At 36.4% G+C, this 27,448-nt stretch overlaps 1 protein-coding gene across 3 annotated transcripts in view; it reads left to right on the forward strand.

Annotated features, from left to right (window-relative positions):
* The window catches only part of CD2AP (CD2 associated protein), a 114,508-nt gene that overhangs the window by 52,632 nt on the left and 34,428 nt on the right, over positions 1-27,448 (forward strand). For all 3 annotated transcript variants that reach the window (XM_021098032.1, XM_021098031.1, NM_001317083.1), the window contains 4 exon segments: positions 2,914-3,014; positions 6,334-6,454; positions 24,189-24,379; positions 27,075-27,153. In XM_021098032.1, coding sequence (XP_020953691.1) covers positions 2,914-3,014; positions 6,334-6,454; positions 24,189-24,379; positions 27,075-27,153 — 492 coding nt within the window.

The raw sequence follows: 27,448 nt of genomic DNA on the forward strand, positions 1-27,448 counted from the left end.
TAGGATTTTCTGTTGTAGTAGAAACAGTAAGGAAAGGTAACTTTACTAAGTGTGTAATTTCACACTTTTTCTCTTCAAAAAATGTTCAACATTCCTAAAAGTTCTCCTGAAATTATTCAACATTTATGTAATGAATACTATACCACCTGTGGGTATGAAGACCATAAGAATGATGTTCGTATGGACAGTCAAATCTGCCAGATAAAGCTGGATATGGATAGTGATTCAAAACTCACAGTTTAACAAAATCAAGTTAAACTCATAGAGGAAAACATTAAGTTACTGTAACTGGGATAATAGTAATAATTACTTCATAGAGTAGTAGAGGTATTAACATATTCAGTAAATATTATAAGAAGTGTTCAATAGTGTTTGTAATTATTATAGTGTTTTATACTATTAAGAACCATATTAGAGACATACATAATGTGCAGTTAAGGTTATTCAGAGGAATGGGCATTTCTATACTAGAATCAAGAAAGGTGTCTTTAAGCTCTTCTTTAGGTAAGACATAGTCATTTACATGACGATTGGGGTTTATGGCATTCCAGTTAGAATCACAACATTTGGAAGACCCATGAAGATAAGCAAGTCCATGGTATTTTCAGGGAGTAAGGATCCAGCATGACTAGAGTACATGAGTTATGTTAAGGCACTGTGTAATCTCTAAAGGAGGCGGCCTGATAGACAAGGCTTCAGAAGTAGATATACTTGTAGTTTTGCCTCTGTCTTGCTCTGTGGTCTTGGACAATTACTGCTGAGTTCCTTTTTCTCATTGGTAAAATGATGTGTTTAATAAGTGTTTACGGGAATTCCTGTCGTGGTGCAGCAGAAATGAATCCAACTAGGAACCATGAGGTTGCGGTTCGATCCCTGGCCTCGCTCAGTGGGTTAAGGATCTGGTGTTTGCCGTGAGCTGAGCTGTGGGGTAGGTCACAGATGCGGCTCGGATCTGGCGTTGCTGTGGCTGTGGTGTAGGCCGGCAGCAACAGCTCCGATTTGACCCCTAGCCTGGGATCTCCATGTGCTGAGGATGTGGCCCTGAAAAGACAAAAGACCAAAAAAAAAAAAAAAAAAAAAGTGTTTATGATCTTTTGTGTCAGAGATGTTTGTGAAGGATTTGGAGCAGTACTGTACAGGGAAGACATGAAAATATTTTCCCACATTTATTGTACCTCCTTTATCCCGTTCTTGTTAGTAGCTCTACTTATAAAATACTGATTAAAAAAACTTTTATCATTAATTTCTTTGTAGATCTGAAAAGCTACATGGAAGTTACTTATGTTAAGAAAATATATTTTTAAAAATTGACTTAATTTCATGCATCCTTTTATTAACATCTCTACTCTTACATGCATTTTATTTTGTGCTTAGAAAAGATTCTGATACATGGTAGAAATTCAGTAAATATTGGTTCACCAGTATGTATGGGTAGACATTGGGCATGCCATTTGAAATGTGAAGAATCTCCAGATTCCTTTAATTGTGCCACCAAAGATAAGTTCAGTAGAGGCAGTCATCTTAACTTATGAGCGGACCATATAAAAATATGGAATCATGTGAAAATTTATTTTTATTTTAAAATGACACACATTTTGCGGCAATAGTAGGGGCTGTTTGGATGTTTTTATCCAATGGGGCTTTTTCCTTTAAAAAAATTGAAAAATTTCTTTGCAAAATAATTTTGCACACTATTTTGGGAAAAAAAACCCCAACAAACCATTCTGCAGAATTATGCTAGTGTAAGAGAAAAAAAAAAACAATAGCAAAGCTTCTGATTAAAATATAACTGTAGTTCCCTTGTGGTGCAGTGGGTTAAGGATCTGGCCTTGTTACTGCAGCAGCTCTGGTCGCTGCTGTGGTTTGGGTTTGATCCCTGGCCTGGGAACTTCCACATGCTGCAGGTATAGCCAAAATATTTGTGTGTGTTTGTCACTATGTTCTTTAAAGTTAATTGATATATATGTACTTTGGGACATAGGGGCTAATTAATACTCTTTAATCACCTTAAATCATTGTATAGATACTGATGCTCATTAAAAAGATAAGTTGCTTTTTTAAAAAGGCCTAAATAATCATCACTTGTCTGAATAAATGAAGCATGTTTGAAAAACTAAAGTAAAATTGTTTTTATCTTCACTTGAGTTTTTTTAGCTTGTCAAAGATTTTTATCTTCTTTAACTATCAAGGCAGATAAAATTCATTGTAGATTTATACTGTTTGTCTTATTTTAAAATACAGATACTCTTTCATTTTATAATGATTTTTATTTTTTCCATTATAGCTGGTTTACAGTGTTCTGTCAGTTTTCTACTGTACAGCAAGGTGACCCAGTTACACATACATGTATACATCTTTTTTTCTCACATTTTCATGCTCCATCATAAGTGACTAGATATAGTTCCCAGTGCTATACAGCAGAATCTCATTGCTTATCCATTCCAGAGGCAATAGTTTGCATCTTAAACACAGGTACTCTTAAATTAGTATATTTGAAGTATTCTTAGACTCAGATCAGGAAGTAGTCCGAAAATCACCGGCTTGGAGGACTTGTCTGTAACAAGTTGGTTGTGCCAACAGTGTCCTTTATTGTCTGTGTTTCTAGTCTCAAAATTGGCAGTGGATAATTTACTTTGCATAATCAGGGGGATCAGATGTATAAATAGATTTCATTGCTGGGAACCTACCTTATTTGTAGCTGGTTTGAACTTATTTTAGGATGAAGAGATTGTAGTGTGGGAACAAGGTGGAAAGCCAACCAGAACAGATGGTGGTTAGCTGTTTAGAATACTTAATCACCGTCTGTTTTTAGTCATACATACAAATCCTATGACAGCATAGTATATAAATAAAAATGTTATTATTTGTTTTAATGATCTTGCTTAACTGAATTTTTTACATTACTTCCTTTAGAAACCAAGAAGCGTCAGTGCAAAGTTCTCTTTGAATACATTCCACAAAATGAGGATGAACTGGAGCTGAAAGTGGGAGATATTATTGATATTAGTGAAGAGGTAAGGAAAACATGTGCTTTGGAGATAAAGCGGCAGTTGGAATTGATGCTCTGGGTATTAGAAAAATGCTTTGTAAGAATATTTGTTAAATTTATTTTTCCAGTTTCATTGTTTTTTTAATAGCATTTTAAGATACAGACTTTAACATGGATCTTTGATAACTTAAAGCGAGGCTGTCTTATTTGTAGAAATAAAGCTTTTATTATCCTTGCTATGCTTAATATTTGTGTACTGTACTTGTATCTGTTGGCTTTAAGAATAAAACAAGCTTTTTTAAAAGCTAAAATTAATATAATCTAACTAGCTAAGAATATAACCCTTTTCTTTGATTCTTAATTCATGTTAGGCCGAAAGCCATAAAATGGATTTTTACCTTTTGCGCAGTAAAGGTATATGAAAGCAGAATATTTTAAAAAGCTTTGTCTTATTTGAATTATCACATTCAATATTAACCCCAAAGCACCTTCTCTCGTTTTAATATTTTAGAGTGAGATTTAAACTCATTTAAAAAATAACTTCATATCTCTGCTTTTACCATTCAAGGAATATTGAAGTTTTATTTGGCAGCTGAAGATGCCATTTTGAAAGAATATGTTTTGATATCATGTTTTCCATGGAGATTGATTTTGTATCATAACATGTAATTTATCACTTATGCTTATGTTAAATTCCAGCATGTTTATATGAAAGGCAGTTCTGTTTTATTTTTACCAGGTGGCAATAATAATAGTGTTTATCAAGCCTATCTTAGGTCTGAAGTACCATTCTAAGTGTTTTATGTTTATTATTTACTTCAAGTTTCTAAACAACTTGAGATAAGAATTTTTGTCTTTTTACGGCTGCATCCGAGGTATATGGAGGTTCCTGGGCTAGGGGTCAAATGAGAGCTGTAGCTGCTGGTCACAGCAACGTCAGATCCAAGCTGCGGCAATGCTGGATCTTTAACCCACTGAGCAAGGCCAGGGATTGAACCTGCACCTTCATGGATGCTAGTCAGATTTGTTTTCTGCTGAGCCACGACAGGAACTCCCAGGAGATAGGAATTTTCATCCCCATTTTACAAACAAGAAATTGAGTCACAAGAGAAAAGTGGTTGCTTTCCTACTATTGCTGCATGACATGGCACTCCAAACTTTGTGGCAAAGAATGACTGTTTTGTCACATTTTTTTGGTTGTGTGGGTCCAGAATTCAGATAGGGCACAGAGGGATGAGTTGTCCTGTGATGTCTGGGAGCCTCAGCTGGAAATTCAAAGTTGGGTGCTCAAAAGGCTCCTTCACTGACATGTCTAGTGCCCAGAAGGCTTGAAGACTTGTATGTGGCCCTTAGGTGTCTCAGGATAGTAGGACTTACTACTTGGCAGTTCAGGGCTCTAAGTGCAAGCATGTCAGTGAACACAGTGATAGCTTTTTATAATCCAGCCTTGGAAGGGATAATGTCACTTCTGCCACATTCTGTTGGTTACAAGAAAGTCCTAAGCCAGAAAGACTGAAGGAGGTAGGGACAAAGACTACCACTTCTTGATGGAAGGAGAGTTAAGAATACATTGTGGGTGAGCATGTGGGGTAGGTGGTTTTAGTTTTAGCCATTTTTGCATAAGTTCAGAGCTTTTTCTAGCTCTAGCTCATGCTATCGCATGTACTGGTGTTAAGTGAATTTTGATAGTGAATTTAAATAGTTTACACTTTAAAAATAATTTTTTGGAGTTTCTGTTTGTGGCTCAGTGGTAATGAACCCGACTAGTATCCATGAGGATGCGGGTTTGATCTCTGGATCTCTGGTCCCGCCTCGTAGGTTAAGGATCAGCTGTGGTGTAGGTCGCAGATATGGCTTGGATCTGGTGTGGCTGTGGCTGTGGTGTAGGCCGGTAGCTGCAGCTCTGCTCTATCCCTAGCCTGGGAATTTTCGTATGCTGCAGGTGCGGCCTTTATAAATATTTATATATATACATATATATATACGTATATATATATATATATATATATATATATTTTTTTTTTTTTTTTTTACTTACTAAGATCTCTTAGCATCAGAGTTCCCGTTGTGGTGCAGTGGAAACAAATCCGACTGGTAACCATGAGGTTGCAAGTTCGACCCCTGGCCTTGCTCAGTAGATTAAAGATCTGACATTGCTATGAGCTGTGATGTAGGCTGCAGATGTGCCTCAGATCCTCTTTGTTGTGGCTGTGGTGTAGGCCAGCAATTGTAGCTCTCACTCATCCCCTAGCCTGGGAACTTCCATATGCCTAGGGTGTGGCCCTAAAAAGCAAAAAAGAGAGAGAGAGAGAAAATTCTTAGTATCTTTAGAATAAACTATATATTTTCAAACAGTTATTAAATATTTGTAACTTCATGAAAATTGAATAGCTTCATTATTAGTGAAAGTAAACATTTTTCTAAAGAGTAGTTCCTGGGAATATTTCTGGTTGGGCATGGGAGGGTGTTTTTAGAGCCTAGAATCTGGACTTTTAAAAACAAGTGCTTCTTGGAGTTCCTGTCGTGGCTCAGTGGTTAACGAATCCGACTAGGAACCATGAGGTTACGGGTTCGATCCTTGGCCTTGCTCAGTGGGTTAAGGATCTGACCTTGCCGTGAGCTGTGGTGTAGGTTTTACAGATGCGGCTCAGATCCCAAGTTGCTGTGGCTCTGGCGTAGGCCGGCGGCTACAGCTCCAATTAGACCCCTCTCCTGGAAACCTCCATATGCTGAGGGAGCCGCGCAAGAAATGGTAAAAAGACCAAAAAAAAAAAAAAAAAAAAAAAAAAAAGCTTCTTTTTCATACTTGAGTTAAGACTCACTGTTCAAGTCAGAGTAATTTACCTGTACCAATAAATTACTTAGTAATTTCTTTTTGTGCCATTTAGGAAATTATATTCTTATATTCATCAAACTTTTTCTAAATCAGAAATTTCCAAATACTAAACAAAATGTCATAATTACAGAAGGAGACTCCATAGTGTTTAAAAGAGCGACATTCCATGACAGAGCTTGTTGTCTACTTGTTGATATTAATACATTATGCTTGGTTATTATTTTCGTGAAAATACTTGCTTCATAGATTACAGTTGATTATAAATTCTCGTTGAAAATGTTGCATAGTGCTACTGATATATGACTAATCCCGTATATAATTAATCCAGTCCACATAGATATAATTTACTTAACTATGTTATTCCCTTTTGTGTTTTCTTATAGATTTAAAGGCATTATTTTGTATCACTAACTTTATGCTCATTCAGTTCTGTAGCTTGATTTTTATATGGGGGACGACTTTCACTTGAGAGAAATTTTTATTATTTTTGAGTTGTGATCTTTTTCAGGTAGAAGAAGGCTGGTGGAGTGGAACGCTGAACAACAAATTGGGACTATTTCCCTCAAACTTTGTGAAAGAATTAGAGGTAACAGATGATGGCGAAACTCATGAAGCCCAGGAAGATTCAGGTAGACTGTTTTAAAAATTTGAATAGATTTAAACAAATTTTATATATGACCTAGTGTTTCTTTTACACTTTTTAAACTCCGTGACAGGGACTTAGAGTGAACCATTTGCCTAAATATCTAAGCAAATAATTTTAATATTTTTCCTTCTGATGTCTGCTTCAACCCACAGTGAACCCTGATTATGAAATGATGCTGCTTATGTTATCTTCCCAATTAAGATATACTTATATACAATTTTTTTTTTTTTGTCTTTTTGTTGTTGTTGTTGTTGTTGTTGCTATTTCTTGGGCCGCTCCCGCGGCATATGGAGGTTCCCAGGCTAGGGGTTGAATCGGAGCTGTAGCCACCGGCCTACGCCAGAGCCACAGCAACGTGGGATCTGAGCCGTGTCTGCAACCTACACCACAGCTCACAGCAACGCTGGATCGTTAACCCACTGAGCAAAGGGCAGGGACCGAACCCGCAACCTCATGGTTCCTAGTCGGATTCGTTAACCACTGCGCCACTACGGGAACTCCTCCATATACAATTTTGATCAGAGTTTGCAAATGGCCTAATTACTTCAGAAATCCTAGACACTTAAAAAAAATCTTTCTTTGGGTTCTATATTCACATAATAGATTTTTGTTTTCCTTGTGCAGCCAGAATGTCATTTAACTATTTTGTGATCTCTGTCATTTAGAGATTCACCTATAAATTAATCTTAAATTTGCTCACCATTCAAAAGTATGATTGAAAAAATTTTATCCCAAAGCTAGATTTATTTATTTTTTTTACTTCTATGAATTGCTGTGGGATTTAGGAGCCTTTTTTTTTTTTTGGAGACATTAAGTTTGTAAGTGGTAATGTAGGAGTAAGTAGATCTTTTTCTTTATGGAAAAGCATGTGTAGTGAGGATGTTCAGGGGTTTATGCTTATATTAACTAGTATTATCTGGCAGTTTTATAATGGTTAGATAGATTCATAGACACTGAGGGGTAGATAGACAGCCTTTAAGGTTGCCACTATCACTTTTTTTCAGAGGCAGTGTAATGAGATATGAAGATTAGTGTTTTAGTCCATTGGAGCTGCTATAATAAAATCCCACAGACCAGCAGAAAAGCAGTAGAAATTTCTTTCTCACAGTTCTAAGAGTGGGAGGTCCAGGAGCAAGGCGAGCCAGCACGGTTGAGTTCTAGTAAGGCCCTCTTCCTCCTGGTGTGTGGTTGGTGACTTCTCACTGTGTCCTGATGTGGTAGAAGAGGTGAGGACTCTCTGGGGCCTCTTTTGTAAGGTCCTCGTCCCATTCCTGAGGGCTCTGTCTGCCCTTATGCCAATCACCTCTCAAATGCCCCGTCTCCTAACCTGGGGAGTTAGGATTTCAACATATGAATTTTGCAGGGACACAAATAAATGTTCAGACCATAACAATTATATAACCTTCAGAACAATGAGATAAAGTCTTAAGGTTTTCCAGACTGCTTCTGTACCTAGTACTTGATTTTGCATTCCGGTGGTACATTTCTATTTTTTAATCTGTCTGGAATGGTAGCCTCCACGATGGTAGGGACTATGGCTTTGTCATCTTTGCTTGACTGTAGTTTCTTTGTGTGCATAATCGGAATAATAATTTTTAACCTAAGAGGGCTGTTATGTGGATTGGGAAAATAGTTTCTAAGTGTAATGCTTACAACACAGCAAGAGTATTTTAAACCTAATTTCTTTTGCTTCCTTTTGTCAATACCTTCAATATTTTGAAATCAAGTAGGAAATCATTATAAGGTTGTTAACGTGTCGAAAATGGGTTTATAATCCTCAGTATGCTTAATAGTGAGGGAATAACTTTTAGAGAAAAAATTTAAATTTAATAGATAATATTAAAGGTAACTGATAAAAAGCATCTAGAAATCATTGTTAGTCCTAAAGTTTTTATAATGTGTTGTTAGCTCTACCATTTTAGACCTTATTAAGAAAGTTCTCTGAAACTTTTATCCTCATCCATAATTATGGTTTGTTTGCACTCTAAAGCTTTATGCAGGTTCCCCCCCCCCACTTAAGAAAGTGTTGAAGCTCGAAAAACATCAAGTAGTGAAATGGTAAGAATAGGGCATGAAGTTACAGAGCAAGCTCGCCAACATCTAGATGAGGGCTTTCCGAAAAGTCCTAGTGAAACCAGCTCAGTTTATAACAGAGAAATCTAAAACTTTCAGAAATTACTACACATCTTCTGCATATCTATTCTTCTTAGAAGAACTAAGATGTGTAAGAATTTTCTGATTCTGATCTCATTCCTGTGTACTCTTACATACTGCTTCTCACCAAATGGGTCCAACCTTTAAACTCTAGTACAGTGATTTTTCTTTTTGAAACTCTTTTTGAACTTGGAGAAAAATTGCAAACATAAAATAGATCCCATTCACCCTTTATTCAGTTTCACCACCAGTTGATAACATTTCATTCCATTTGCTAATTTATTACTCACTTTCTATTTTAAAATCTTTTTGTTTTTTTTTAACTTGACCTTTAGGTACTTCAGTGTGTATTTCCTAAAATCAAGAATAGTCTCTTGTAACTACAGTATGGTTATCAAAATCAGGACATTTAGTGTTAACAGTACTGTTTAATTTGCAGTCCATACACAGAGTTCCCTAATTGTTCTAGTAAACTTTTTTTTTCCCCCTCTTGGGCAAGACCATGCAGGGAATTTATTTTCTAAGTTTATTTAATCTAGAGTGGATCTTCCCAACATTTCTCTGTTTTTCTTGACCTTGACTTTTTTTTTTTTTGGTCTTTTTTAAATTTTATTTTATGCACCTGCAGAATATGGAAGTTCCCAGGCTAGGGGTCTAATCAGAGCTATAGCTGCCGGCCTACACCACAGTCACAGCAACGCCAGATCCGAGCCGCCTCTGTGACCTACACCACAGCTGATGGCAACTTCACATCCTCAACCCACTGAGTGAGGCCAGAAATCGAACCTGCATCCTCGTGGATGCTAGTCAGCTTCGTTTCTGCTGAACCACGATGGGAACTCCCTGACCTTGACATTTTTAAAGAGTTCAGGATCCCATTTTGGGTTTTTTTTTTTTTTTTTTTTTGGATTCATCATGATTAGTTTCAGGTTATATTTTACTGATAGGGTACAGAATGATGATGTCTCATTGCATTGTGTTTAGGACACATGTACTTCATGTCTTTTATTATTGATGATGTTAAATGTGATTACTTGGGTAAACTGCTGTCACTGTAAGTTTACTGTTTTTTTTCCCCTCATACTTGATAAATGTCTTGTGGGGAGGTACTTTGAGACTATGTAACTATTCTATTCCTCAGCAAACTTTCACTCAGCAGTTGAAGCATCCACAGATAGATTTTACTTGAATAAGTTATTACTATGATAGTTGCAAAATGATGATTTTCTAAATCCTTTATCCCATCTCTGTTTATTATTTGACATTCTTCTTTAAAGAAGAGTTTTGCTTTCTCCCCAGTTTTTTTTAAATTGGTATGGATTCATCATTTAGTTCTTTTTTATTCACTAGGCATTGCTCTATTATTGCCATTGTTAATTATTTTGATGCTGCTAGATTTGGCTAATGAGAGAGCCTCCACACTAGTTTCTGTGACATTTTAAAAAAACCAACTTTATTGGAAATATTTATATACAATAGACTGTCTATTTAAAATAAACAGTGTGATGATTTTAATACACGTATGAAAACTACTGCAATAAATGTACAGGACATTAGAATATATTTGCAACTCTGACTTGCAACTGTCTTAGCTTGGATATTATCCTCTGAATTCCTGCTTTTTCCCCTCTAATTGTTTTTACTAGTCTTCTGCTCTGTATCAGAAAGCATTTATACTTTCTTGTGATTCTTGAAGTATTTGTTTACGCAGGTATACACAAACACATGTATTTGTATATTTTCTCCTTTCTTAAACAGTAGCATAGTATATTGTTTAGGGTATGCTGCATTGAGAACAACCTGAAAAACATAGTGGATAAAACAATAATATAGTCACTTGGGGACTTAGGATAATAGAAACTCCTTTTTGACACATGTTTTAGTGCTTGCCTAGGCGGGGGGGGGGAAACCTAGCTTTTAAGGCTTTGCCCAAAATCGGCATTTGTTACTTTCACTAACGTTGTGTTGTATAGTCACGATCATGCAGTAGGGTAGGAATATGTAATTTTCCTGCAAAGAAGGATGCTAAGTAGTTGTAAACCATAATACAATCAACTACATACACCTCATGGTTTCCCTTTTAAGAATCCCTTATTTAAAGCTTGTAGCCTTTCAAAGGGGCTCAAATGTGGTCTTTGCTCTGTACACATGCTGAAAACTGATGAAAAAGAACTTGAATTTCATGCCTATTTAATATGAAATGGTAATGGCCCATAGCCTTCTGTCTAGCCCAAATTTCCTTTTTTTTCTTTTCTTTTTTTTTTCGGTCTTTTCTAGGGCCACACCCTTGGCATATGGAGGTTCCCAGGCTAGGGGTCTAATTAGAGCTGTAGCCTCCAGCCTACTCCACAGCTACAGCAACGCAGGATCCAAGCTGCGTCTGCAACCTACACCACAGCTCACGGCAACACTGGATCCTTAACCCACTGAGCAAGGCCAGGGATCGAACCCGCAACCTCTTGGTTCCTAATCGGATTCGTTAACCACTGAGCCACGACGGGAACTCCCTCCCAAGTTTCCATTTTTAAATTGCTTCTCATTCATAAGGATTCTGTCACTATATATTTGTTCTTTAACTTTACAGTGACTTTTTTAAGATTCTAAACTTTTCTAAGCTTTCTCTCTAAACTGTGAGTTAAATAAATAATTTGAGTCTTTTAAAAGTTTTTCTTTTTGGTTAGCTTCTGTCTAGTGTTGGAATTGGAACCTTACTTAAAGAATACCCTCATTTTTCAGATGATATATAGTGAATGTAGCACACAGTACATGGCAGATTTTGAAGTATAGTAGATATTAGTTACTCCTTTACCCCCTTTTTTTCCTTTAATTTCTTTGCTTTTTATATGGAGTTAACTATATTTGAATAGTGATGTGATCCAGTTGTGTTAGAGCAGTTTTTATTACTTCAAGTTGGAGTGGGATAGGGTTGGAACACTGAAATCTGTCTGAAATGCAGGTGCTGATTCCCTTGAAAGATAGACAGTCACTGAAAGGAATAAATATAGGAGTCTTTTACTATTTTATGTTACATTTACTGTTTGAGAATAGTTGGTATGTCTTGAAATAAGAATTTATGTTTTAAGGATGCATAAAAGCCATTAGAGAACAAATATAAAACTGAAAACATCTGGCTTAAGTTAAATAACATTTATTACTTTGCAAACTATTCCTGGTGCATATTGGTATTTCTAATATTTCATAGGTATTGAATCTTTAATATTTATTTTTAACATTAAAGTTTGGGTATGAGTTAAAGCTTATAGTGAAATAATCTTTATGATGCCATGTAAACAGAGCCCTTAAAATATGTACAAAATTTAAGTCCATATGAGACCACTAGCAAAAGAAATCAAATTTAAATTTGGATCTAGTTCATTACTTTCATAATTATAAATACTTTGGGCATTTTCTTGGCACTGTTCAGGCTTATTTGAATTTTAGGAACCTTGCAGAATTGTGTACTTCCTTCCTTGCTTAACCCCTTTACAATAACATTGCATTCTAAATGTGGAGCTTTGTGATTATGGGGTGGGAAGTCAGTGGTTGAAGTACACTGTAATTTTTTTTAACTCTAATTTTTAGGCAGAAAGTTTTTGCATATTGATGTGAATGCCAGGAAGTAAGGGCTTTATAAGGTCTTTAGAACTTTATGGTAAAGGTATAGAGTACTTTAAGTTTTAATTTTAAGAGTTTGATACGTTAAGCATTATAACTTAGCATTATGATGTCCAGTGTTCCTGTGTCCCAACAAAATAAAACATCTGTCTACAACTCATGTTTGGGCAGTCATTTTTTAGTCAGTAAAGTAGCTTAATGTTTCTAGTAGCTGATACAAGAATTACCAACCACATTATGAAATGTTATTTTTCGCTTATAGTGCTAGAATGCCATATCCATCGCATTGGATTATTTTAAATAGTTTCTTCTTATACTCCTTTATATTTAGTAGAGCTCTTCTCTTCTTTTAGTAAATAAACTGAAATATAGGAGGTGATGTTCTTGGTTCGATCCATTAAATTCTAGCTTTTACTGCTTAGAAGGTAATTCTGACTCTATACTGTAGGTGGACAGTATTACCTGAGCCTTCATGGGTAGTTTATTTTTATACTCTCAGTTTTCATGGAAAAACTGTGGAATAAAAGCTATAGGAAAGCCCCTATGATGTTTTTTATAGGAATGTGGTGAATTATTACTCAGTGGTTTCTGTATAAAACGTCGTTTCATAATTTTTAGTAGTCAATTTTAGGAAAAACTTTGCTTCTTTAGAGAAGTGTTGTGTTTCAATTTTTAGGATGAAATAACTACTCTTTCATTTTGTCAGATATTCTTAGCTTTTCTTGTTTAGAGTCTCCTTTTGTTACCTTTCAGAGGTATTTGCTAAGTAGGACTTGCTTTCAATTTTCCTTCTTTTTTTATAAAGCTAGTGACTATATTTACTGGTATTTTCTTCCCTTGTTAAGTCTTCTCCCTGCATTAAGACTATAAAAATCTCCATTTAGATGTTTAATGGGCACCTTAAACTAAGGTGGTCAAAACTGATCTTCTCGTATTTGCTCTGTGCAGCCTTTGTAAACTGAGTTAATGGCAGCTCCATCTGTCTTTTACTTAGACCAAAGTAATGTCATACCCTACACTTGATTCAGTAACAGACTTTGTAACCTACTAAATAAATGTACACAATCTGTTTTCTTTTACCACCTCAACTGCTGCTACCCTGGTGTAAATTGTCTTTTCCTATGTAATTGCAGTAGTCTGTTATTTACCTCCAGTAGCTGTACATTTTACTTAAGATTAAAAGTCTTCTTTAAATAGGCTACAAATCCCTCCAAGATCTGGCAGCCCCCAAATGCCTCCCTTCATCTCTCTGACTTTATCACCTATTTAACCCTCCCCTTTGTTCTTGGTAGACTTCTTACTGCTTTTAAAGATGTTAGAAACATTCCTGTTTCACAGCCTTTGTAATTGCTGTATATTTTTATCTTGTTTTTTGAAATATCCTTAATGGCCTTCAGTTTTATTTCAGGATTCTGCTCAGAAGTCACCTTTCTTAATAGCTCTGTCTATAACTGGTATTTTGACAGTCTTTGACAGTTTGATAGCTATATAAAACAGCAAAAAGCTTCCATTGCCCATTCTTTAATTCCCTTACCCTTTTTGATCTTTCTTTAATAGATTTATTATTTTTGTTTTCTTACCGTCTACCTCCACATTAGAATATATATTTTATTTTGTTCAGTGCTGCATACCCAGTTTCTAGAACAAAGTCACAGTGATGTCCAATGGATGAATGAATGAATGGTGTTTTTTGGTGTACAGATAACTTTTTAATTTTTTGTCTTGTTAAATGCTCATAATTTGTGAAGTTAGTGTCACCCCCACTTTAAAGGTAAAGAAATTGTAGCTCAGATTGTTTAACCACCGATTGTAAAATCACAGCTGGAATTCTCTTCTGATCTTTTTACTTTACTATTTTATTTAACACATGGGGGCATGAATATTAGGTAATTCTCACTATTTTTAGCCCATTTGTTTGTGGGTTGTCTCCTAATTTTTTTTTTTTTTTTTTAAGTCATGCCTATAGAACTGTTTTCATTTGCTTTCATCCCTGTGAGAATTATGAGCAGGGATATGTGGGTTTGGTGGCATTTGCCATGGAGTCAGTGCATCCACAAATCTGAAATTTAAAGGCTGAAGCGAGTGAAGGGAAATTCTAAATGTAAATACTACTATTGAGTTAATTCAACATTCATACATTTGTTCATTCAGTGTTTTGAGTGTTTATTGTTGAGCATATTGTGCACGTTTCTGAGAACACAGTGATGAGCAACATGGTTGTGCAACATGGTTGTGGTTATTCCCTATCTTTGAGGCTTTTGGTCCATGGGGAAAGAAAAGACTGTTAAACAAATGATTGTCATTCAACATGAGCAATGTCTGTAGCAGAAAAATTCAGGCTTATAGATGTGTGTAGAGATAACTCAGACTCGGCAGTGCTATGCCCCATAGGAAGTTACAGATGGAGATTTCGGAATAGGTAGGGGATAGCCAGGTTTGTGGCAGAGGGTAAAGAAGGAGCATAGCAATTTCGAGATCCTGAAAGAGATTCCATTCAGAGGGGTTGTTAGAGTGTATAGCTGGATGTGGTAAGTTTTTTGAGGCTAGAGAAATTACTGGGTCAGGCTTAAGAATGCATTATAAAACTGGTAATCAAGTTATAGAGAAGCCTTAGAGGGGAGTGAAATGATCAGATGACTTTTTAGATAGAGTGATTTGGTTGCACTGTCAAGAGTGGAGTGGTAGAGAGTAAGGCTGGGGTAGCCAGACCAGTTGAGAATGTTTTGATAATTTAGGTAGAAATACTATTGGGCTCCACTGAAGGAGCGACTGGGGGGATGGAGAAACCTGGGTAGCATTACCATGTGGTGTAAAGAACTGTACCTTGTGACGACGGCATGTGGGGAATGGCTGGGAAAGGAGGAGAGTGAATGGCTACCCGATCTTTGGCTCAATGAGCTGGGTAGGTGGAGATGTCATTTGCAGAGAAAGGATATGTTTTGGGAGATGATAATAGATTCACTTTTGGATATTTTGTTTTGTTTTTGGCTATAGCATGCAGCAGCTTGATGTGGGAACTCAGTTCCCAGACCAGGGATTGAATCCAGGCCATAGTGGTTAAAGTGCCAAATCCTAACCACTAGAACACCAGGGAACCCCCTAGAGACGTTGACTTTGAGTCCTGTGGGGTGTGAGGGCATCCAAGTGAAGATAGCTGATAGTCAGTTGTATGTATCAGTCTAAAACCTTAAAAAAATTTGGATAGATGTCCAGAATTGGGGCTTCAGTATGTTAGGTGGTGTAGGAAATCGTGGAATTAGATGAGGTTACCTAGGAAGGAAGTATAGAGTAAACAAAAGAGCCTAAAACAGGAGTTCCTGTCATGGCGCAGCGGAAATGAAATCTGGCTAGGAACTGTGAGGTTGCAGGTTTAGTCCCTGGCCTCGCTCAGTGGGTTAAGGATCTGGCGTTGCCATGAGCTCTGGTGTAGGTCACAGACATGGCTCAGATCTGGCGTTGCTTTGGCTGTGGTGTAGGCCGGCAGCAACAGCTCTGATTAGACCCCTAGCTTGGGAACCTCCATATGCCGTGGGTGTGGCCCTAAAAAAAAAAGGACAAAAGACCAAAAAAAAAAAAAAAGCCTAAAATAGAATCCTACATAGAATCCTATATAGCAACATTTAAGGTATGGGCTGAGATAGAGTAACTAAAAAGAAGATGAGGAAGGCAGAGCGAGAGCCTGGGGGTGCCTCTCTTCCTGTGGTTGTCACAGGAAGAGAGTATTTCCAGGAGGGCATGGACAGTAGTGTCCGGCGTTGCCGTGAGCTGTGGTGTAGGTTGCGGACACGGCTCGGATCCCGCGTTGCTGTGGCTCTGGTGTAGGCTTGGCGGTTACAGCTCTGATTAGACCCCTGGCCTGGGAACCTCCATATGCTGCGGGTGTGGCCCTAGAAAAGGCAAAAAGACAAAAAAAAAAAAAAAAAGAAAGAAATAAAATGTTATCCTGACTTAGGGTTGAAGAAATCATTAATGACCTGGACAAGAGTAGTAAAGAGAGATGACTAGGTTAGAAGCTGGATTTGGGAGGAAGGTGAGGCAGTGGAGAGAGTAAGTATAACACAGTGTAGCAGTGAAGGACAACATATACTCCAGAGTGTTTTCCTTCTATTTTTAAAGAAGGAAAAGTCTTGATCATTTTTCAGATTCTCATGGCAGAAGGTAAGTAGAAAGGGAGAAGAGGAAGATGCCAATTCAGAAGAATGAGGTTTGTCAGCAGAACAAGATTTACCCAGAAGGTGGGAGGAAATGAGATAGATCTACATTATAGGGATTGTGATTAGTCTCAATTTTTTGGAGGTACTGCAGAGTGCCTGGAAGGCGAGGGCAAGATAACTGACCTTTGATTTATTATGTAAAAAAGGGGAGATGCTAAGAATGAGGTGTAAAGTGAAGAGGTCAGAATTTTGAGGATATTAAAAAGATCCCAGTAGAATGTTAAATGCTTTGAGCCAGGTGTCCCTGTGGGCTTTACTGAGCTACCACAGGGATGCATGGCACAACATACTTAAGAAGCCTGATGGATTGTTCTTCAGGAGTTTTCATCTCTTATGTTCGTTCTATTAGGAGGAGTCATCTGAGGTTTCATTTGATTAATTCATTTGACTACTAATCTGAAAAAATAGATGGTACTTATTGCTAGTGGAGCAAAGGATCTTTTTGGAATGGTGGTGGGTAGAAATTTGGTGGTCTGCAGCCTAGTCTCCAGGAGTTAAGAGGGTGCACAGTTTATTCTCATATTTAATTTCACATGAGCCTTCACCTTGAACTCCTCCTGGTGATCAGCTCTGTGAGGAAGAATGTTCTGAGGCTTCTATGCTTTTATTGGTAGTCTGCTGTATGAATCTTTATAAGCTGTTAGAACCAGGTGCTCTTTATAAATGATTCTTTTTAGGAACTAAAGAATACAGATTTAAGTCTGTAACATACAAATACAGAACATTTTCTTAGGCAATGTACTCATATCATAAAAATCTCTGAATAATGGTCTTCCCTAGAGTAACAAGAGGGGGAATTTATCCATCAACTTAAGTAGATTCCAAGTCCTCCTACCTGGTTTACATGTTTCACCTTAATGTAAGATACTATACATTAGTTCCTTATTCACTTTAATAGGGAACTCATTGCTTCCCTTAAGTGCTTTGTATTTTCATCAGATTTCCTACTTTGTATTATTTTTCTTTAGCACTCAGTGCAGCTCACGTAGGGGTTCTTTTTTGTTTGTTTGTTTTCAACAAGAAATTATATTTTGGGGCTTCTGGTGGTTTTAAGTCATTTTACATGGAGGTACAAGTCATCAAGTTTTTGCCATTTAGAGTTAGGAGCAAGGAGAGTTTTAGGCATGATAGGAAGACTTGCTGTTAGGTTTTGTGACTGACAGTGCCATACAGAAAATGCAAATACAATTTTTCTCTAAAAGCTTAACAATTCAAAAACAATTTTTTTCTAAAAGCTTGGCAATTCAAAAACAATCTGGTGGATAAAGCATAGGGTCATTAAAATATTAGAAAAATGATACAGGGTAAGATTTCTCCTTTGTTTGATTATGAGACCTGTTTACCTTTTGTCCCTGTTCGCTGTCCTTTTCTCCTCCTTTCCCCCATTTTCTTCCTTCTAGCGTCTAATAAGCCCTTTTAATTTTTGCTTCTGTGTGATCATGCTCTTTCCTACTTGAATAGTTCTCAGTAATAACATCTTTATACTCATTAAAAATAATAGGCCCTGAGCCAGGCATTGTTTTAAGCATTTTACAGGAATCAATTAATTTAATTCTCATAGCAGTCCTATGAAGTATCCCATTTTACAGGTGAAGAAACTGAGCATATACAGGGGAGGAGGTAAGATATGAATCAAGAGGGTTTGACTGTAAAGTTCACGTGCTTTATCACAACACTGCTGCTTTTCGGCCGTTGACTTAACAGCCACTGTAGTAGTTTTGACAATTTTCAATGAGCCAAAAGCAATTAGCCTATCTATTAGTAATAGATGTTTTTAAATATATAAGCATTTATTTTAATGAGATATGCTTTAATGATTCTAGTAAAGTTTGTAGGCACTAAATCTAAAATAAACTGTTTACCTTATGGCTATAATCAAATACTCAGACTGATAATTGTACCTTAATCATCTGCTGAAGCTGCCTTTATCAGTCTGTGGTTTATTAATACTATAGATTGTTTCACTTCAAAATGTCTCTTAAGTAAGTACCTCCTATACTAATTCGTGCTTGAATGTTGTTTTATCTGAGAGGCTGGTTATTGAAGCTCTTCATTAAAATTATAGATTATAGTTCTAGCAATGAGAAAGTAAGACATTGTGGAAATACCTGCCCACTATACAAACTGGAAAACTGAACAAAAGGCAGGAAACAAGTATTTTTAGACAATAGTCAGCACAAGACAGATTCTTGAGAAAAGGGAAAAGAAATGGGAAAGCTCTATCATTGTCTTGGATTTCTGCCAGGAGGCAATTTCTGGACTGCAGTGCAGCAAGGGAGACTTCAGCAGAAGGTTGTCAGTTTTGTTAAGTTGAGGAATTAGAGATCTGAGTGCAAGCAAGCCAAAGTAGTAAGAATTTGTGGAGCTGAGTTCCTGCAGAGAGAGGTATGTAGAAAAAGAGCTCAAGAAGTATGATTTATGTGTTTGGCCGAATACTAATCTGTGAATGCCTGGAGTGAAACCCCGTAAGGTTGTCAAACATGAACAGTTTGTGAAGAAAGAGCAATTACTAGGGATTACCACGAATAATTTCTAGTGTTTGCACAAGAATTGTTTGAGTTCTCTCCAGATTTCAGAGACTTCATTGAATACCTGGGCTATTCACTAAAAGTTGAAATCGGGCTACATTAGACTTAAAATGGAGGCTATTCTATTTCTAACCTGAAAAAGCTTCACACTCACTTGCAAGTAACTTACCTGTTGGCTAGGGAAAAAAAAAAGCACTCTCAGACTTGTCACTGATGACATTTGAGCTGAATAACTCTGCTTTAGGGGCTTTAGGGACTATCCTGTGCATATAGAATATTTTGTAACATCTTTGATCTCTCTGCACTTGACTTCAGTAGCACTCTTCAGTTGTGATTAACCAAAAATGTCTCCAGACACCGCTACATGTGCCTTAGGGGTCAGAATCACCCCAGGTTGATACTCAGTGGTTCTTATGGGATTATGACAAAATCTAGCCATCAGTAACATCAGCGGAAATAAATTACTAGCTATATATCAAGAAGTAGGGAAAAGTGACCCATGATCTAGAAGAAAAATTATTTAATAGAAAGAGAACCAGAAATGATGGAATTAGCAGACAAGGATGTTAAAATAGCTATAATAAAAATGCCAGTATACTCAAGGATGTAATGGAAACATGAACATAATGAGGAGTGAAATAGAAGACATAAAAAAAGAACCAAATGGAACTTCTGGAGATGAAAAACAATATCTGAGGTGAATGTCTGCATGTGAGATTTTAACAGTAGACTAGGTAGTGGAGAAAAGATTATTGAACTTGAAAATGTGGCAATACAATTATCCAGAATGAAGCACAAAGATAATAAAGACTGCAAAAAGAATTCAACTTGGGATAATTTTAAATGGTCTAACATACATGCACCTAAAATCCCAGAAGGAGAGGCAAGAGAGAATGGACATTAAAATATTTGAAGGAAGAATGCTAAAAAATTGCTAAAATTTGATGCAAACCATAAATCACAAATTTGAAAAGGAAAAACACACAGGGTTTGCAAAGGCACGTCATAATCAAGTTCGGTGAAAAATCTGAGGAGTTAGAGGGAAAAAAAGGCACATCAAGTAGAGAAGAATTATAATAAGAATCCACAGATTATCTTCTGAAACAATATAATTCACAAGACAGTGTCTTAAGAAACTAGGTAACACAGAAAAAAATGGAAAGATAACTTTGAAAGACCTGAAACTGTAAACTCCTAGAAGAAAACATAGGTGGTAAATTCCTTCTCTGTCTTGAAGACAATTATTTGGATTTGACACCAAAAGCAAAAGCAGCAAAAGCAAAACGAACAAGTGGGACTGTATCAAACTAAAAAGCTTCTCTACAGCAAAAGAAACCATCAACAAAATGAAAAGGCAACTTATAGAATAGGAGAAAATATATGCAAGTCATACATCTGGTAAGGGGTTAATATCCAAAATATGCAAATAACTTACAGAGCTCAATATCCAAAAATAGCCCACATAATCCAGTTAAGATATAAGCAGAGGATCTGCATAGGCATTTTTCTAAAGAAGATATACAGGTGGCCAATAGATACACAAAAAGATCCTCAGCATCACTAATCATCAGTGAAATACAAATTAAAACCACAGTGAACCATCATCTCATAAGTGTTAGAATGGCTATCATCAAAAAGACAGGAAATAACAGTGTTGGAAAGGACGTGGAGAAAAGGGAACCCTCATGCACTGTTGGTGGGAATGTAAATTGGTGCAGCCATTATGGAAAACAGTTTAGAGGCTCCTTAAAAAATTAAACATATAACTACTGTATGGTCCAGCAATTCCACCTCTGGATATTTATGTTAAGAAAATGAAACCACTAACTTGAAAAGACATCCACACCCTCATGTTCATTGCAACTTTATAATATCCAAGTACAGAAACAACCTAAGTATTGATGGATGAATGGATAAAGAAAATGTCTTATTTATACAGTGGAATAAAAAGAAGGAAATCTTGCCATTTTTATCAACACAAATGGACTTAGCTTATGCTAAGTGAAATAAGTCAGATGGAGAAAGACTGTGTGACCTCACTTTTATATAGAATCTCAAAACTAACAAGCAAATAGAACTCATAGGTACAGAGACCAGATTGGTGGTTGCCAGAGGTGGGGCTTGTGGGGTGGGTGAAAGGGGTGAAGGTGATCAAAAGGCACAAACTTCCAGTTATAAGTCCTGGGGCTGAACAGCATGGTGACTGCAGTAGATAAAACTGCACTGTATATTTGAAAGTTGCTAAGTGAATAGATCTTAAAAGTTCTTATTACAAGAAAAATAATTTTGAACTATGTGTGATGGTGAATGTTAACTAGACCTATTTTGGTGATCATTTCACAATACATATACACAGAGTGAATCATGTTACACACCTGAAACTAATGTAATGTTACATGTCATTATATCTCAGTTTAAAAAAAGAGGAGACACCAAAGCCCACTCAGTATCTGCATGCATGTACTCAGGAAAGGCCCTGTGATGATGCAGTGAGAAGGCAGCCAACTGCAAGCCAGCTTGAGAGGTGTCAGCAGAACCCAAGTTTCAGGCTTCCAACATTCAAAGCTAAGAATATAAATGTCTGTTGTTTAAGGAAAAGAAAAGAAAATGAGTGGAAAAGAAAAAAAAGGGACAGAGTTCAACTGGTCAAATAGGAAACAGCAAGAAAATGGGTTTAATCATACCACATCAGTGATTATATTAAAGTTAGATGGTCAGAAAATTCCAAAGGTCAATTGAATGGATATGCTGTCCATTAGAAACTCACATTTAAATAAGGCACAGGTTAAAAGAAAAGTGAAGAAAGATATTCTGTCCAAAGTATAAACAATCTAGAAGGGTTATATTAATATCAAATTGTATTTCTGGAGAAGACACATTGCCAGGGATATAAAGGACCATTCTTTTTTTTTTTTTTTTTTGTCTTGTGTTTTTTAGGGTTGCATCCGAGGCATGTGGAGGTTCCCAGGTTAGGGGTAGAATCGGAGCTATAGCCGCTGGCCTATGCCACAGCCACAGCAACACCAGATCTGAATCAAATCTGCGATCTATACCACAGATCACGGCAACACTGGATCCTTAACCCACTGAGCGAGGCCAGGGATCGAACCTGCAACCTCATGGTTCCTAGTTGTATTCGTTTCCACTGTGCCACGATGGGAACTCCAAAAGGACCATTCATAATGATGGAGTCTATTCATAAAAATTATGTAACGGTGTTAAATATGCATAACCCCATACCAGAACTTAAAAATACATGAGACAACTGTCAGAGAAGCAAGTTTAATCCGTAAGTAGAATTAAACATGCTTCTCTCAGTAATCAGTAAAGTTAGTGAACAAAAATATTATCAAGTTCTTACAAAACTTGAATTAAATAACATCAATTAATTTGACCTTATTGACATTATAGAATAGTTAACCCAACAGTAGAATACACATTCTTTGAAAGAATACATGGGCTGTTTACTGGATAGGCCCTGTATTTGGGCACCGAACAAGTCTCAGTGAATTTAAAAGGTTTGAAGTCATACATAGTAGGTTCTATGACTTCAGTGAAATGATTTTCCTATCAGAGAGACATTTGGAAGATCCTCAAATATATGGAAATTAAGCAGCATTTCTAAATAACCTGTGAATCAGAGAAGAAATCATGAAACAATCCAATTGCTTTTGAATTATTTTTGAAATGAATATAAAAGAAACATGTCATATGTCATATATTTGTGAGATACAGGTTAAAACAGTACCTATACATAAATTTATAGTTTAAATGCTGATGCCAGAAAAGAAAATACAATCCCAGTAATCTTAATTTTTACCTTAAACTAGTAAAAGAATAGCAAATGAAACCTGAAATAATTAGAAAAAAAGAGATAAGCAAAAAACTATGAAACTAAAGACAGTCCAGAAAATCAATACATTAAACAGTTGAGTTTTTATAAAAGATAAAAAGTTGATAAGGCTCAAATAAGACTGACCTAAGAAAAAGAAATAGTACTGATAAAAAGACATGAATGAAAGAATATCACTACAGATTAGACAATAAAGGCATAAAAATGCAATATGCTCATAAATTTGACAACTTAGATGAGATGTATAAATTCCTTGAAAAGTGTAACTTACCAAAATACAGAGAAAATTGAAACTAGATCATGAAAAGAATTAAATTTATTATCAAAAATCTTCATACACAGAAAATTCCTTACGTAATTTCACCTGTGAATTCTGTCGAGCGTTTAATCTTACACAAATTCTTTGTTTCCTTACTTTAATATCAAAATCTGATGAAGTCATTAAAAAAAGGAATTACAAACCTTTATATCATGAACAAAAATCCTTGAAGTATTAGCATATCAAATCTAGCAAAATATTTAAAGGCTAATACATTGTGACTGATGGGGTTTATCCCATGCATTCAAAAATTAATATGGTCTAACATTTTTTAAAGGGTTAAAAACTATATGTTCATCTCAGTAGATACAGAAAGAATTTTATTCAGTACTTACAATAAAAAAAACTCTTAGCAATAGCAACAGAAGGGAACTTCTTCAGTTGGATGAAGTTCATCTGTGAAAAACCAGGTAACATCCTTTTTTTTTTTTAGGGCCGCACCTGTGGCAGGCACCCAGGCTAGGGTGAAATCAGAGCTGTAGCTGCCAGCCTGCACCACGGCCACAGCAGCTGGGGATCTGAGCCACATCTGCGACCTACCACCAAACTCACCCCAACACTGGATCCTTAACCCGATGAGCAAGGCCAGAGATTGAACTTGCATCCTCTTGGATGCTGGTCAGATTCGTTTCCACTGAGCCATGATGGGAACTCCTTTTTTTTTTTTTTTTTTAACAACTTTTTTGAATGATTAACTTTATCTCTTTAATGTTTCTATCTTATCTTATATCATCTTTGTCCAAGAGCTGTAAATTTTGACATGTTCTTCTTAAGGACCTTGTACACTGTGATTTCATGGATTTCTGATTAGCATTTTACTCTTTAGAAATATTTAAAATTGTTGTTTTAAACATCACAAAAAATATCACTTTAGAGTACGTCTCACTCTTTGGAATATTTCAGTACTGAGTCGTTTCTTTGTTTTTATTTTTTATTAGGATGTATAGAATATAAATACTGTGGAAGGGCAATGTTAAGGTTTTTGTGATTTTTTTTTTTAGGTGTCATTCTTTAAAAACAAATTATTCTTTCAGAAACTGTTTTGACTGGGTCTACCTCACCTTTACCCTCTCCGGGGAATGGGAATGAAACTGCACCTGGATCAGTTACTACCCAGCCAAAGAAAATCCGAGGAATTGGATTTGGAGATATTTTTAAAGAAGGCTCTGTGAAACTTAGGACAAGAACATCCAGTAGTGAAACAGAAGAGAAAAAACCAGAAAAGGTAGTACTGACGAACTTTCCTAGATTAACTCCATTCATTCTCTCATGAAGCATTGTTTTAAACTGTCAAAGTTAGTCTGCAACCCCGTTGCCTTTTCATTTCTGAGATGCCAGTGATAGATTATGAACAAGTGTGAGAAACTGTTTTCAACTCTAAGTGACTTACTTTAATGTTTGTTTGATTCTTATAAAATTGGAATTTTGGGGGGTAAATTTAATATGAACTTTTCTTAGTGGAAACTTTCAAGTTTTTGGTTATCATGGTGTAGAAATAGAAAAGGCAAGTTTTTTTTTGTTTTGTTTTGTTTTTCCTTTTAAAGCTGAAATTATGGTTTTTTTCTTTCAATTTGAAGTAGGCCTAAAGTGGGCCATTTTAAAATGGACTCACAATGAAATATTAAGTTAATTAAGCACTGTTTAACTTTCCTCTGGATTGTCAGCAGTGGTGAAATCTATTCATCACTAGCCCTGAAAGTGTGGAGAACTTTATTTTTCATTAGCATTTCCCTGGCATTTTGAAGTAAGTCAAAGTGAATGTACCATACTAATACGAGATTTTAAAATAAACCCTTAAGTTTTTATTTTGTGGGGAAATAGCCGCAATCTTTAGAACATTTATTTCCAGTCTGTTGTTCTGGTGTTAACCCCTTGGAGATGAAGTTGAGTATTTACTTCAGATTTCCCTTGACTTTTAGAGCATTGTTTCCATTGTAGTCTCATTTATATGTCTTTATTTAATTTTTAAAGTTTTAAAATTTTTTAGTATTTATTTGCCTTTTTTACATTTCATTTCTGAGAGTATTTTGGTTAGTGAAATGTATTCCGAAGTTTTCTCCCAAAGTGTTAGTTTCAACATTTTTTTTTTTCCCTCTCCCAGCTTGTTACATATTTTCACATATGTTCAGGAAAGAGAGTTTATACTTTCTGTTTTGCCCTCTTCCCAGCTCTGTGACTATCTGGCATTAAAATTATGGGCCTAGGAGTTCCCACTGTGGCTCAGTGGTAACGAACCCAACTAGGATCCATGAGGATGTGGGTTCGATCCCTGGCCTTGCTCTGTGGGTTGGGGATCTGGCGTTGCCATGAGCTGTGGTGTAGGTCACAGATGCAGCTCAGATCCCCCATTGCTGTGGCTGTGGTGTGGGCCGGTGGCTATAGTTCCGATTCGACCCCTAGCCTGGGAACCTCCATATGCCTCCATTGCATAAAATAGCAAAAAAATAAAAAAAATAAATTTAAAAAATTACGGGCCTAATTAATTGTTGGTTTTAAAGGTAAAGATTAGAATTCTTGTTTCTGGAATGGTGCTATATGTTCATGTAACAGCTGGGATTTTTTTTTTTTTTTTTTTGTCTTTTGGTCTTTTCTAGGGCCGCACCCACAGCATATGGAGGTTCCCAGGCTAGGGGTCGAATCAGAGCTGCAGCTGCCAGCCTACGCCAAATCTGAGCCTCGTCTGCAAACTATACAACAGCTCACGGCAACGCCGGATCCTTAACCCCCTAAGCAAGGCCAGGGATCGAACCTGCAACCTCATGGTTCTTAGTCGGATTCATTAACCACTGCGCCACAGCGGGAACTTCGAGCTGGGACTGTTTAGAAGCAATGTCTCTGTTACAAGAAACATTAGGCTACATAATCAGGGGTTCCTTTCTAACTCTAAAGCTTATGTTTGTATTAAATAACTTTACTTGATTAATAAGCTTTCATTTTGCCATGTTTAATGTTCACTAAAGAGTTCTTGTTAGAATAATTCAAAATTACATTATGTGGTAGCCTTGTGGCGCTTGCTTTTATTACTGAATTATCTAGGAATTGATAAAAGTAGGGAGCACATTTGCTATGTTTGTAGATGACGGCAGATAAGATAAAATGGATAAAACTGGGCAAGATTGAAGTGAATATCTTAAAAGAGAAACAACATAGAGTGATAGTAAGTTATCATTATGTTCAGATTTTTGGTTAATGAAATCTAAAGTCAAACATAGTGTTACTTCTGAAGGAATAATTCAAGGAAAAACTAGTACAAGATGAAGGACTTACTATAGTCAGTTACAATGGAAAATTATCTACTAGACTTGGTTACAAGGTTGTAACATTAAATGTTTTCATTCCCATAGCAGCAATGAAATAAGTATAAAGAGTCTCTTTTTCATCTCTGTTTCATTGTAAGGAGATTTAGTGCTGTTGTTTAAGAGCTTACTTTCTGGAGTCAGACTTTCTAGGTTCAGATGGGCTCCCCTACTAAATTACTTTTATTATGGACAGATTACTTAACTGCTTCCTAACTCATTAAAGGAGTGAGTGGTAGTACCTGTTTATGCAGATTGTTCTGAGAATTAAGCTATAATGTATGTAAAGTGCATATTAGCTCAGAGATTGGTATATAGTAAATTTTGAAATATGATTATTATTTATTTTAGAGAGTTTAAAATAAATCACAGTATTACAGATGTCACAGTATGTTTATCATCCTTAAGACAGGGAATTTTTTAAACCTAATTTTAAAAGTTCTAGGCTTTCATTTAAGTAGCTTTTCCGATATTTGTCTTTTTCATGGCAGAGTTTTTAGTCACATTTTTAATTTGGTTGTAGGTGCCATTAGGGAAAGCTAAGTAACTGTTAACAGAAATTTTGTTTAACATTAATAGCTTTATTCTAACTTCAGATATTTGACTCTGTCCTTTCTGTTCTAGCCCTTAATCACACAATCACTAGGATCCAAAACTCAGAATGTGGAGATAGCAAAAACAGACACTGACAGTAAAATTAAAGGTACTTTTTTTTTTTTTTTTGTCTTTTTGCTGTTTCTTGGGCTGCTCCCGTGGCATATGGAGGTTCCAAGGCTAGGGGTCCAATCGGAGCTGTAGCCTCCGGCCTATGCCAGAGCCACAGCAACGTGGGATCTGAGCCTCGTCTACAACCTACACCACAGCTCACGGCAATGCCGGATCGTTAACCCACTGGGCAAGGCCAGGGACTGAACCCGCAACCTCATGGTTCCTAGTCGATTCGTTAACCACTGCGCCACGACGGGAACTCCAAGGTACGTTTTTGAGTGACATTTTCA

The sequence above is a fragment of the Sus scrofa genome, chromosome 7 (assembly GCF_000003025.6).
Source record: "Sus scrofa isolate TJ Tabasco breed Duroc chromosome 7, Sscrofa11.1, whole genome shotgun sequence".
NCBI lineage: Eukaryota > Metazoa > Chordata > Mammalia > Artiodactyla > Suidae > Sus > Sus scrofa.